This window comes from Zosterops lateralis, assembly GCF_965231275.1.
Source record: "Zosterops lateralis genome assembly, chromosome: Z".
Lineage (NCBI taxonomy): Eukaryota > Metazoa > Chordata > Aves > Passeriformes > Zosteropidae > Zosterops > Zosterops lateralis.
This window is the reverse complement of record NC_139800.1, coordinates 85,806,823-85,820,440: the sequence shown is the minus strand read 5'-3', so window position 1 is coordinate 85,820,440 and position 13,618 is coordinate 85,806,823. Positions and strand designations below refer to the sequence as shown.

At 57.8% G+C, this 13,618-nt stretch overlaps 1 protein-coding gene across 1 annotated transcript; it reads left to right on the top strand.

Moving 5' to 3' along the window:
- Window positions 1-7,459: 7,459 nt before the first annotated feature.
- XKRX (XK related X-linked) lies at window positions 7,460-13,014 on the top strand. The gene is made up of 3 exons (XM_083884477.1): window positions 7,460-7,821; window positions 9,933-10,192; window positions 11,667-13,014. The coding sequence occupies exons 1-3, from the start codon at window positions 7,529-7,531 to the stop codon at window positions 12,410-12,412; spliced, it is 1,299 nt and encodes a 432-aa protein (XP_083740603.1). The 5' UTR covers window positions 7,460-7,528; the 3' UTR covers window positions 12,413-13,014.
- The last annotated feature ends 604 nt before the right edge of the window (window positions 13,015-13,618 follow it).

The window sequence follows — 13,618 nt, the reverse complement described above, 5'->3', positions numbered from 1 at the left end:
CCTTAATCCTGGTGGGTCGGCCCAGGCCAGTGGCTGCTGGGACATGGCTGTTGCGGGACAGCCTGCCAGGCTGGGTGACAGGGCACTGACTTGTCCACCCCACTGCAGCCTTGTGTCCATCACTGGTGGGAGAGGCTCATGGTGGGGACACTGCCTGACAGCCCATGTGGGCTGAATTAGGGGCTCCTCTAAGGATGGCATCTCTGGCTTCTTGCTGCCTGATCCCTGAGGGGATGTTTCTCTGCAGTCCCTACAAGGACTATCCCCATTACAGTGTGCATAGCTCTGCTGCTCACCCAGGGTCCCCTCTGAGCCTGGCCAGGGGACAACACTGCTCACTGCTTGTATTGTGCCCTAGCAAGGCACTGCCTGAGTGGCAGCAGGTCCTGTGCTCCCTGGGCTAGAAACAGCAACAGCCCCAGCAGGAGGCTGGCTGGGAGGAGGGAAATAGTGCAGACCCTCAGACCACAGGGCAGAGAGTGGAGAAAAACCAGCCCCAGCCCCTCGATCTTCAGCTCTGAAGCTTTTATCTTGCTTCTCAGATTTCCTGCTTCTTTTCCCAGCCAGAGCTGTCCTCCCTGGCTGGCTGCCACTGGTGTGTGGAGAAGTTACACAGGGATGTCTGAGCTGCGGAAGCTCTGGGTGGGGGAAGTGGAGTCAAGAGGGACAAATACATGAGATCCTTCAAAAGCCATACCCAGGAGCAAAGAGGGAACCTGCTGGCCCACATCAGTCCATGCTAAACCACCCAGCACCACCAGCAATGCCTTGACCAGCTGAGCACCAACTACGAGCCAAAGATGCTGAGATGCTGCCCTGGCCCCAGGGGTGCAAGCCAAAGGTGGGCATGGCCCCATGCCCTTCTCTTGAGCCCCACACACTGTTGGGAAGCTTGGCACCTGTCCTGGGCAAGGGAGGAGCCTCACTTCCATGCCATGGGCAAGTAGCCACGTATGGTTAATGGTTGATGAAGTTTCTGGGCTGATATCACAGCCAGATGTCATATTTAGGTGACTGGTCACCCCTGCACTGCTGATGGGAGGGCAGTGGCAGCACCTCCCTGTCCCCATCCTGATGGCCTTTCCCGGTTTGTCCTGTGCCTGTGCCAGCAGCAGTGGAAGATTCACACACAGCACAGGCTGGGATGCTTTTTGCACAACTAGCTGTATGAGGGCTGAAATTATTTGCTCCAAGTGTCAACTCTTGCCTTTGTGTTTAGGGGTGGCACTGTCAGGGGACAGCCCAGCAGGGACAGGAATGTGCTGTAACATGACCACAGGTGCTATAAATAGGGAAGTGCCATGGGTCAGGCAGCCCTGGAGGCAGTGGCTCAGCTTCCTGAGGGGCAGCAAGATCTGATTCCCTCTGGCACCAATGGATTTCCAAAGATCTCTAAACACTTGGGGTGCCCCTGCTTTTGAAGTAAGTGTCCAAAATCCCTGGTCAGACCAGAGCTGGGGACAGGGAAACCCCTCAGAAGCCTGGGCAGGTCACACCTCCCAGTGCACTCAAACCAGGATCAACAGTCACAAAACCCTCAAAATCCACCCCAAACCTGGCAAAACCCACACTGGGCTCCAGAGAGGTGGCACGAGGGCCAAGCCCACACGGGTGTGTGTTCTGCTGGGCCTGTGCTCAGGTTATGAGTGGGCAGCTGGCCCTCTGCCCACACAGCCGGCCGGAGCGCAGCTGGACCCCTCTGCCAGGGCCACTGGGCCTCTCCAGGTGCTGCCAGCGGGGACTCGCAGCAGCCACTCTCATCTCCTTGGTGACTGTTGCCAGGTGAGAAACTCCAAGGCAGAATTTATTATCTTGGCAGATAAATGAAGATGTTCCTCACCAGAACTATAACCAGCCTGTGCCTCGGCACAGTGCCAGGCTGGACCCTATAGTGCTGCCAGGGCCAGCAGGAGCCCCTGGGAGAAGGCAGTGCCCTGGGCTGCCTGGCCCCTGGCATTGCTCCCCGGAAGGCAGCACATGTTTTGGGGCTATTTCTGCCCGCTGGAGTGCCGCAGGAGAGGGATGAGGTGACACCACGGGGACCACAGAGAAGAGCAGATGGCGGCGGGCTGGCGGGCTGCCCTGCCTTGGCTCCACTAGACCCCGTGAGTATGTGCCCCAGCCAACACCGGGCACACCGGGAACCCCACCAGGCAACCCCGGGCTGGCTGCAGAGCTGTGGGGGACGGTTGGATGTGGGGAATGATGGTTTGCAAGGGAACACAGTGGGCAGAGCAATAGGGGCTGCCTGCAGCCTTGAGAGCCTTGAGATGAGGTGGCACCAAAGCCAGGGTGATGGCACAGACCAAAAAGTCCTGGCAGAAATATTAACAAGCTGTTCTGCTTTGCTTGGACCTGCATGAATTCTGCCTGAAAAGGGACCTGTGGTGGGCAAAGACACACACAGGCTTTGAGGAGAGACTCATCTCCCTATATAACGTGTCATATGACAGCACGCCGAAGTGGTAGGTATGCAGACTGCATTGTCCCTTTAAATCCCAGCACAGCGCTGGTGGCTGACGATAACCCCGGATCACACCAGCTCCCAAATCCCAAGAGCTAATTGCAGGAAAACGCCCTGCAGTCAGCTGGGAGCACAGGATATTAACAGCTTGTGCCACCGAGACCTGTTAGTGGGAATTGGGGCACCACAGAGATTAGCTGGCATGGCACTGGGGAGTGTGGATATTTTGCACCCCACTGCCATCCAGCCATAGTGGGCAACCATTCCCCGAGCTCTTTCGGGTAAGGGAGATGGTTTTTCCAGAGTGTTCTCTGCTCCCCCATGCTGGCACCATCACCTTGTGTCGGATGCAGAAGCAGGCAGGAAGCAGGCAGGGAGCTGTTTGCTTTTCACCCATTTCCTGGCAGGGTGCTTCCCAGCCAAAGCATGCACCAATTTCTAGGAGAAGCTTGGGTCTGAGTGCTCTGTTTGCTCTGCTCCCTGCTGCAGGACAAGCTGCCTCCTTGTTCCTTGCACCATCCACACAGCCCTGGGAGGCCCCTGGGATAGTTACAAGCCCTACCCAGGCTTCCACAGTGGTTTTGTTGAGAGCATTATGGTACTCCTGCCGCTTTCCTGCATGGGAGAGAGGACAGTATAAACTATTCCTCCTGTCTGCCAGGATGCCCAGGACATACACAGCACAGCCTGGCTGGGTGAGCAGTCTGGCAGGGCTGTATGCTCTTACTGCAGGTGGGACCAGGGCAATCAGTCAATTAAAGGTAATTTTAACCCTTCCTGCCTGGTTTAGTGTTACAGCATCACCCACTGCCTGTGCTGGAACTGTAGCCAAGGAGGCATGACTTCAAAATGTGTAATAATTGCAAAGACCTATAAATGCACCCAAAAGTCACTGTGCTTTCTTGTTAAAGAATTGAGGCGTGAGGCAGCACTGGCATGGCCTGTGCTTTGCCTGCAAGTGTCCCGGCTCTGGTAGCACTGAGCCCTGTGCCCAGATCCCAGCAGGCTCAGCACAGCCTCCAGTGAGACTCAGAGGAATGAGATCCTCAGCACAGATACCAGATTCCCTCCCAGCAGGGTCAGAGTGAAACTGGATGAGGAAATGGAGTGGTACAAGCAGTCGCATGATGAAGCAAATGGAATAAATATTTCCCCAACCAGAAACTATTCCACAGACTGCTGGGCCAGGAAAAATTACAGCTGAGTTACTGTGAAAGCAATGCAAAATGCAAACAGTTTAGGCAGTGGAAACCAGTCATTTGCAAAGCTATTTCCAAACTAAGTAAAAAATTCCCAGCTCACAGATTGCTGGGAATGTCCCAGCCCTGCCAGTAGAGCAGTGTGGCTGCACTGAGGAGACAAAACTGTGCCCCCTTCTCACATACTCGTTAGCTGGGGGACACTTTGTGATTTCCCCTTCATCCAGCACATAGGGCATTTTGCTGATGGACACATCCCCACTATAACTCCCTGCGACATCAGCTGAATGTTTAATCCTCACCACAGACTGTGTTCCTGAGGAGCTTTCAAGTCTGAAGTCAGGGAGCTTGGCCATCCCCACACCCCGAGCAGCTGCCTCCACCTCTATGTGCAGGGCTATATTTGGGAAAGCAGCAGAGTGCTCTTGGCATGTTCCAACGAGCACCCTGGGAGCGGTGTCTGCTCTGGGTCCTAGAGAGGAGAGCTGGGGGAGCGTGCTGGCAGCTCTCCCCACCTGGGCTCTGTAAGAGCCTGGCTTGGAGCTCTCTGTCTTTTCCAAACAATTTTCTCTTCTCCTTTTACAGGAGCTGAGCCGCCAGGCAGGCATGTGTAAAGCAGACAGGGTTATTTTGAGACTGAGAGCCGGTGAGGAACCTTGCTCCCACCCCAGCCCAGGCTGCCACACACAAATGCCCTGGCACATCCAAGGGGCTGGAAAAGCTGCACAGCAAACCTTGTGGTTTCACAGAGTGGGCGGCCACCACTGCCACTGCCCTTTGTGCAAAATGTGTTTTGTGAACACTGGGATTAGAAAAAAGTTATGGAGGCTGGGATTAAGAAATTAATGAAGCTGGGATGCTGTCCAGGGCAGGGGAGGCACTTATGGAGACAGGAAAATTGACATCCACACGTGGCAGTGAGACTCAAGCTGGTGCTTGATCATTGGCATTCCCAATGATCCTTGTGGGTCCCTTCCAGCTCAGGAGATTCTGTGATTATATGATTCCATTTCACTTCACATCCACCAGCCCAAGGCCTGTTCTGCTTCTGGGAAGTTCCAGAGTGAGGGCCAGTCAGCAGCCACCATTCTGCTGGTCCAGAATGCAGCCACTGTAGAGTGGAGACACCTGGGTAGGATGTCCGTGGGGCCTGGCCCGTCCCTGCTGGACTGTGGCAGCTCTGGTTCAGGCAGTTTCTCTGCAGCAGTGGTGTCTCAGGGTGTCTGTGCAGCCCCAGCTGTGCTGGGCTGGGAGGCAAAGGTGTGGGCGTGAAGTTGGCAGGGACAGGGAGTGGCAGGGCAGTGGGACAGGAGCTCTGGCTGATGCTATCTGTGACCCACTTTTATGATGTGATCACTTTTATGATCTGCCTGCTGTTTACAGCGCTGAGCTGGGGACAGGTGGGGCCAGGGTGGTGAAGTGACTCACAGCATGAACAGCTTGTTGCCTCTCCATGCTTGGGACAGAAAATGGGATAATAACTGGTGTGGAAAATGCTGTGAGGCTTTGTCTTTCCATTCCTCTTGACGGCTGCCAGGACTTATGGATGCAGGACTGGAATTCTTGCTTGCTTAAACAATTGCTCTTCAGTATTTCATCATGAAGCAGGGGAAGCTGAAATTAAAAATACGATGAGTCGAATCCCCAGCACTGCTCAGCTGAGGGTTTGGTGACCTGCCAGGCTCCTGGGGAATGCTTTTAATTTGGATAAGTGGAAGTTGCATAAATGGTACAAACGGCACACTGCTCTTGCTGCTCAGAGAGAGCCGTGGGTGCAGTTTGCAGTGCCACAGGATGTGTTGTCTCTGGCTGAGCACCCAGCCAGGCACAGCTGCTCCCGTGCACAGCTCCCACTCTGGCTGCCTGCCATCACCAATCAGCCTGGACACTGCTGCCTTCACCCTCTGCCCTGACAGAGCTTTTTTTGGAGAGGCTGTTTTCCAAAAACAGTCTGAAAATATGTAACTATCATACCAGAGCTGAGTGGTCACACGTAGATCTCCCATCCCTGCCAGTCAGGCCAGCCTCCATGAGCTTATGGGGTTTGTGGTTTCCCACAAAAGCAGCTGTTCAGCTTGGAAGTTAAAGCTCTGAGCAGCTGCAGGGATAGGGATTGCTTCTGTGTGGGAGCTGTTGCTGCGGGAGATACGACCTCCAAAGTCTCAGGCAGTTTTATTCTCAGCTCTCCTGCTGATAAGCCCGATATGGAAGCTGGAAGCAATGCTTCCAGCCTGGTGAAATGGGGAACTCTTGTGTGTGTGGTTTGGGAGGTTTTGTGCTTTTGACTGGCGTGGGGCAGGTGAGTGGACAGTGTCTCTGTTGCTAGCATGGGCATCTCCTTGTGAGCTGGCCTAGCTGCCAAGCATTGAGCACTGAGACCCTTTTAAAAGACCTAAAAATTCCTGGTCTGCCTAAACTGAGGAAAATTGATCAATGTCAAACAGTCTTTGCCTTGTCCCATCTGTCCCAGCCAGGCAGCAGGTGCCCAGGCTGGACTGAGTGATCTGGCAGGCAGTGGGTGCTTAGGCAAGACAGGGTGTGTTCATCCCACCTGTGCCCACACCACTCCTGGGGAAAGGTGGGCAGGGCTGGTGCTGGAGGCAGTGTGTGCCAGGCAGAGCAGGGACCCCTGTGGCCAGGGATGTGGGGAGCAGCCCAGACAGCCTTGTGCTGCCACCCCTGGATAGGTGATCAAGGTGGGACAGGCAGGAGGGAGGTGGGGCTGGGTGCCCGGAGGTGTGGCTCTATCAGTGAGTCCACATATCCCATCATCTTGAGGGTCGGTCCTTGAAGGTGATGGGAAAAGCCTTCTTGCTCTGCTGTAGCACAGGGTCCTACCTGGAAGCAGTAATATCCAAGGTACAGGAGACATATCTCCCGTGTAACATAGTCCCCAAATCTCGCTACACACACCAGGCACTCACAGGACTTGAAAAGGTTTCCCTGACACTGCTTGTCTTGCAAGATACCAAAATGCTCCAGTCCTGACAACACCCTTCCTCCCTCCCACATGCTGCCCCATCCAGCTCAGGGCCATGTGGTGCCATTTCTGGGTCTGGAGCTGGGGTCAGACCCGGATCTGAGGTGCTGGTGGGTGCAGGCAGCTCTCTAGCAGCTGTCTGATTCAGGCAAGGCTGGCACTCACACTGGCATCCCTCCTGCTCCACGGTGGCACCCCAGTGTCCCTGGGGCTGCCTAACAATTCTCCCCTAGAGAGACCCTCCATGTGGCTGCACGTTGGGGTATTGGTAACTGTTGGGAATTGATCTGGACTGGTCTTGATGGGGGGTCCTGGGGAGGTCTCCAAAGTCTCAAGGGCACACACAACGGGCAATGTGGGGACTATCAGCACTGTATCTGGGGAGTCCCAGAGTGGGTGCTGGGGGGGGGGGGGAGGCTGTGGGGCTGTGGGTCCTGGCGGTGTGGGACTGTCCCGGGGAGGTGGTTCCCTGCAGAGATGGAGAGTCCTCGGTGGAAGATTCTGGTCCAGGACGGGGGTGTGGGGCAGAGGTGAAGGTGGGGCTGTCCTGGGACAGGGACCAGGGCACAGTAGTGAGGGGGTTCCCGAAGAAAGAGGGTGGTGGCCAGGGCAGGGCTGGGGTACCGGGAGCCTGGGACCCCAGGCGGGAGGATACGGACCCGGTGGGGATGCCGGTCCTCTGCGCCCCGTGCTGAGGGGTTGCGGTGCCGGGGCCGCGGGGCTGGCGGGGCCGGTGCGGGGCGGCCCGTCGGGGCTCGGTGCGGCGGGGGAGCCCCGCCCCGCCCCGGCCCGCCCCGCAGCGCGGCTCCTCTCTCCGCTGCAGCCCGGGATGGCGCCGCGGCGGGGCTGAGCGCCCGGGCCGGGCCGGGCCGGGCCGGGGCCGCCATGGACGGTCCCAGCGGGGGCAGCCCGCCCGCCGCCGCCTCGTCGCGGGCGAAGCTGCCGCTCGGCATCGTCTTCTCGACGGCGCTGTTCTGCGGGGAGGGGGCGGCGGCCGCCGTGCTCTGCCTCTCCTACGGACACTCCGACGACCGCTTCTGGCTGGCGCTCACCATCTTCTTCGTGCTCTGCCCCTCCATCCTGGTGCAGCTCACGCTCATCTTCGTGCACCGCGACCTCAGCCGCGACCGCCCGCTCGTCCTGCTCATGCACCTGCTGCAGCTGGGGCCCATCATCAGGTGAGCGCGCCGGGACCCCGGGCACCCCCGGCACCAACGCGCCGAGCCCGGCGGGGCCGCGGGCACCGGGTGAGAGCGGGGAGCTGTGCCGGGCAGGATGGACACCCCGGGACCGTCTGTCAGCGGCCGTCTCCCCGGAGCTGCCCCTGCCGCCTCCCCGGCCCGCGGGGGCCCCTTGCTCGCCGGTGGAGCCACGGGTGCTCCTGCTGCTGGAGCATGCTCCAGGCAGGACACGGCCGTGCCAGCCTGTTGTATCCCAGCTGCTGGGAAAGGTCTGCCCAAGGTCCGGGAGGCAGCCGGCAATCCACTCAGCCTCGTGGTTTTGCCATCACCGTGCTTGTGCTGAGAGCACAGATGGGAATCCCCGGTGGGTGCTCGAGGGTGAATACTAACGTGGGATGGAACTGAGTCAGGGGAGATTTAGATTAGATATCAGGAAAAGGTTTTACACCCAGAGAGAGGGTGGTGGAGCTCTGGAACAGGCCCCCCAGGGGGAGTGGTCACAGCACCTGGCCTGTCTGAGTTCAGCAAACATTTGGAACAACCTGTCTGGCATATAGTGGGATTCTGGGGGTGTCCTGCACAGGGCCAGGAACAGGACTCAGTGGGGGTTATGGGACATAGAGGAAAAGAGCTAGGTGCAAGAGTGGGGCTGGCATGGGAACTGTGGGGCCACTGGACTGTGCTGGGAAGAGGACAGTGAGGGGGTGGATGGATGTTGCACAAGCTTATCCCTCATTCCTTGGGAATGCTGCGGTGCCTCCTGGGCTGTCATCACCCCAGACAGCCTGCTTTGTGAGAACACACTGCAGGAGGCACGGCACAGCCTCTCCATAGCCCCATCTCCACGGGGCTCCTTCCCCAGGGGCAGCCCAGCAGCCAGGCTTTGGGACTCGCTGTACCCTCAGGGTTCCAAAACCACTGTTGCCTGCTCCGCACTTCCTCTGTCACCGGAAACAAGCAGTGCGCCAGATGTGCCCCTGTCATCAAGTCTTATCTTCAGAGCCACCTGAGGGGAATTACCTCGGTGCTGCCAGCCTGTGCTGGCCCACAGGAGGGTCGTGACCACAGCAGCTGAGGCTGTCTGAGATAGGTACAGTGCTGCCCAGCTGCTTGTAAAAGCAAGTCGGGGCTGTCTGGGGAAGGTTGCTTCTGCTGGCTACTTGGGCTGGAGGTGGAGCCCAGCCTGCTGAGAAGATCTGGCAGGGCACTAGGAGCCAGCCGGGACTAGCCTTAAAGCCGGGCCTTTGGGATGAAACTATTTTCCTGTTAGAGTTTGCAATGAGCCACGAGTGCTGGCTTGATCTGTCAAGAGAATTTATCCGAAACCCTCACTCCTTTTGGGTTTGACATGCAGCAATTTGTGCTGTCCTGATAAGCACTCATCAATAATGATGTCTTGTTGGTCCCAGAGCCAGCTGGTCCCCAGGCAGGAGCCAAGTTGATCCCCTCTGGCCACAGATCCCCACCTCACGGCCGTGTGGAGGGGCTGGGGGTGCCCCTGTCCCTGCAGGCATGGCAGAAAGTCACAGCCCTGCCCACAGAGAGGGCCTGCAGAGAAGGGGCTGAGGAAGCGCTGCCTTATCTGCCCCTGCCACACACGGCTTCACCCTGTGCTCTCCTTCCTGCTGTCCCCACCAGGGAGGAAGCGTGGAAACCTTCTTCTGCTCAAGATGAGAGATCAAAGAAAACTCTGATATTCAGCTCTGATATTTCAGAGTTTCATTTGCTTAGAGGAAGAGGTTTTTGCCAGTTGGGAAAACAGAACCCAAGGGTGATTAACACTTTCCTGTAGCTGTGGCTCCCAGAAGAGTCACTGTTTTGTACCCTGGATTCTGCACCTCTTCCAGCAGCTGTTTCACCCCTTGCTGGAGCAGTCGTTGGACTCTAGTACACATGATTTACCCTGAATGCTGGAGCAGAGGAGCAGCCACTGGGCACCCCCATGGTCCTGCTGTGACCAGGCTGCCCTGGACTGTGGGACTGCCCACAGCACTGCTGGGCAGTTGGGCTGCACTCAGCAGGAGCGGGGTCTGGCCAGCACTGGGCGAGGTGGGGCTGGAGGTGCTGGCAGGAAGGCCGGCAGTGTGGCAGCTGCTGTGTCCCCACAGGTGTGTGGAGGCCCTGCTGGTGTACTGCTGGTCGGGGAGGGAGGAGGAGCCCTACGTGACCATCACCCGCAAGCGGCGGCTGCGGAAGGGCTATGAGGTGGAGATGGAGCAGGAGGTGGGGCACTCGGAGCGCCGCCTGGCCACGCACCGCAACGCCTTCAAGCGCATGGCCGTCATCCAGGCCTTCCTGGGCTCCACCCCGCAGCTCACCCTGCAGCTCTACATCAGCGTCCTGGAGAAGTACGTCCCCGTGGCCCGAGGTAAGGGCGCCCGGCTGGCATGTGGGCTCCCCAGGGACCCTGCCAGGGCACGGCTCCTCAGCTGCCTGTGCTGGTGGGGCATCCAGGCAACACGAAAAGTCATTCCCGGGGATGCAGCTTCCACTGGACTCCTGTGAATGTGGAGCACAACCCGTAGGAGTTGGGCAGCCATCAGCTCTCTGCTTTCCTGCTTGTAGTGATGCAAAATGGGAAAGAGCAGGCATGGCTGAGGTGGCAGGTTCTGCTCCCAGCCCTGTGCTTGTGAGTATCTGCCCTCAAGAACCAAGCCATCCACTCAGTGCCCTGTTTCATAAGAGGGTCAGGTCCCTGCCTAGCCTGCAGCAGTGTCCATTCATTTTTTCCCATCTAGCTACAGGCTCTGGCTTCCCTCAAGTCCCTCCACTGTATCTATTTCTGCACATTTTCCAGCAGCCAGAGCTCCCAGCCCAGCACTCCTACTCCAAGGCTCCCTTGCCTGCTCCCAGGATGTTTATGTGCTTGGACGTGGATATGCCAGAGCAAACTTTTAACTCCCGTTTTGGCATGGTACTGAGCTGGGCATGCAGGCTCCTGCACCATTCCAGTTACAGTGGGGTGAAGGAGCTGCCCTCACCCACTGCTCTCCCAGCAGTGCTGGGAGTCCATTCCTTGTCATCTGTGCCCACAGCAGGTGCATGAAAAGGGAAGCACAGGACATGCCTCACAGAATCCCCCTAATTTGCTACAGCCTCTGCAAAGGCATTTTGGGGAGTTGCAGATGCACAGGAAGAATGAGTGCCAGTGCTCCTCTAGCAGTAGGTGCAGGAGCTAAATACCAAATAGTGTGTTTTGGGTGATTCCCTCACAGCTGGAGTGTCAGCTCAGTCCTGCAGCTGGCAGCCACCATGGATGGGACCAGCTGCACTCTTCTATTTTTCTCCATGGTATTCCTGGCTGTGCTGAATGTGAGCAGCTGCCTGCATTCCCCACAAATGACCTTGGCTTTACAGCCCTCGGATGGGGCTGGCTCTTGGGATGTTTTAGGGCTACAGTGGTGCATCTCTTGGCTGGGATGAAGGCAGAGGGGCCCTCATAGCACAGACTGAGGCCTGCTTACCCTTGAGCAGCATTTCCTGCACAGGGCAGGGGCACTGAGGCATGGCACAAAAATGGCTCCAGTTTGGCCAAGGCTTGTGTTTTATTGGTGTAGGGAGAACCTTTGGGTTCTGAGCCTCCTGCTGCCAGCAACTTCCCCCACAGCCACCTCATCATGGGGACTGTCAGCGCCATCCGTGAGCTGTTGTAGCAGTTGTAGTAGTAGTTGTAGGTCACGCTGAGCCTTCTGCTGTGAGCCCAGGCGCTTGGCACCCTGTACTTCTCACCCAGGATTGGCATCCCATGTTTCCCACCTGGGGTTGTCACCCCAGGGAGTGGAGAGGCTGGACACAGCCTGGTCTCCAGCACTGCCTGACTCCCCTTCTCTGTTCCTCTGCAGCTGTCCTCATGGCCATCTGCCTGGTGTCAGTCACCTATGGGGCACTGGTCTGCAACATCCTGGCCATCCAGGTCAAGTACGACGACTACAAGGTGCAGCTGCGGCCGCTGGCCTTCCTCTGCATTGTGCTGTGGCGCAGCCTGGAGATCTCCACCCGCATCGCTGTCCTCGTGCTCTTCAGCACTGTCTTCAAGCACTGGATCATCCCCATTGCCCTGGCCAACCTCCTGGTGGTCTTCTTCTTGCCCTGGGTGCAGTTCTGGCGCAGCGGCAACTGCCTGCCCGACAACATCGAGAAGAACTTCAGCCGCCTGGGCACGGTGGTGGTGCTCTGTGCCTTCACCCTACTCTACTCCAGCATCAACATGTTCTGCTGGTCAGCTGTGCAGCTCAAGCTGGCTGACCGGGACCTCATTGACAAGTCTCAGAACTGGGGCCGCCTGGCCATGTACTACATGGCACGGCTGGTGGAGAACACGGCCCTCGTTGTCCTCTGGTATTTCTTCAAGACTGATGTCTATGAGAATGTCTGCACCGCGCTGCTGGTGCTGCAGCTGCTCCTAGGCTACTGCCTGGGCATCTACTTCATGCTCCTCTTCTTCCAGTACCTGCACCCCTGCCGCCAGCTCTTCCGGCACAATGTGGCTGACTTCCTGCACTGCGTGTGCTGCCGCCGGCAGCCGGCAGGGACCCCTCTGTGCCTCGAGGCACCCTGCGAGCCCGGCGTGAGGCACAGCATTGTCTGAGCACCTGGCTCCTCCAGCCAGCTACGGACATGGGCATGGGCAGCACAGGGCTGTGCCAGCAGCCAGAGGGTGCTTGTGGCACAGGCAGGTGCTGCCTGGTCCTGCAATGGCAGCAGGTCCCAGTGCATCCCCACGGTGGCAGGGGGACAGGAGTGTGCTTGCCTGCTCTGGACCACTCATACAAACACAAAGGAAGGGTTGATTTGGATTGGACATAAGGAAATTTTTTACAATGAGAATGGTAAGGGACTGGCATGTGTTGCCCAGAGAGATGGTGGATGTCCTGTCCCTGAAAACATTCAAGGCCAGGTTGGATGGGCTCTGAGCAACCTGGCCTAGGTGAAGATGTCCCTACCCATCTCTGGAGTTGAACTAGGTGGCCTTTAGAGGTCCCTTCCAACCCAAATTATTCTACAATTCTATAATTCTACAACTTATGAGGTGCCCAAACCAGTTGCCCCTGCAAACTGGCTGCCACATGGTGCACAGCCCCTGGGGTGCCCCGACACCCCCCACCTGCTGCTATGGTGCGTACGGTGACCTTGGAACGTGGGTGCCACTGGGACTGTTTTAAACAGTAAAGAAACTTTGCTGTGGCTGCATGTCTGGGTGCTCGCAGTGACTCATGCGGAGGGTGGGGAACGTCCCACCAGGGCTGGCACGGGTGCACACACCTCCTGTCCACGTAACCCTCTTGTTTGCAGGCACTGAAATGGGGCTGTCCCAGCGGGAAGTGGGGATGGGGGGAGCCCCTCCATGCAGCCCGTAAGATCCAGGAGCATGGTGGGATGGGGGCTGGCCTCATCTTGTGCTTCCGTCAGCGAGGCCATGGATGCAGGCCAGGAGAGAGAGCAGCATGCCAGCAAGGAGCAAGCCTGTCTGACCTGTTCCTCCAGGCTCAGGGGCCCAGAACAGGCTGCTGTTCCCAGCTGGAGCACTGGACACCCCAGAGCTTAGGGCAGATAGTGGAGGGCAGGCAGGAGGGGAAGGGTGGCTGGCACAGCAGTGGTAGTGGGACCCAGGCATCCTGGCCCCAAACCAGGAGCCAGGAATGTGACACACCCCACCCCAGCACCCATATTTGGGATCAGCTCTGTTTGAGTGCTGGACTGAGGTTGCTCATCAGCTCTGGAGGGCCCATGGAAGTACAGCACAAGTGTCCTATAATGGATACTCGGGCTGGATCCTGGCACTGGTGCCAGCACC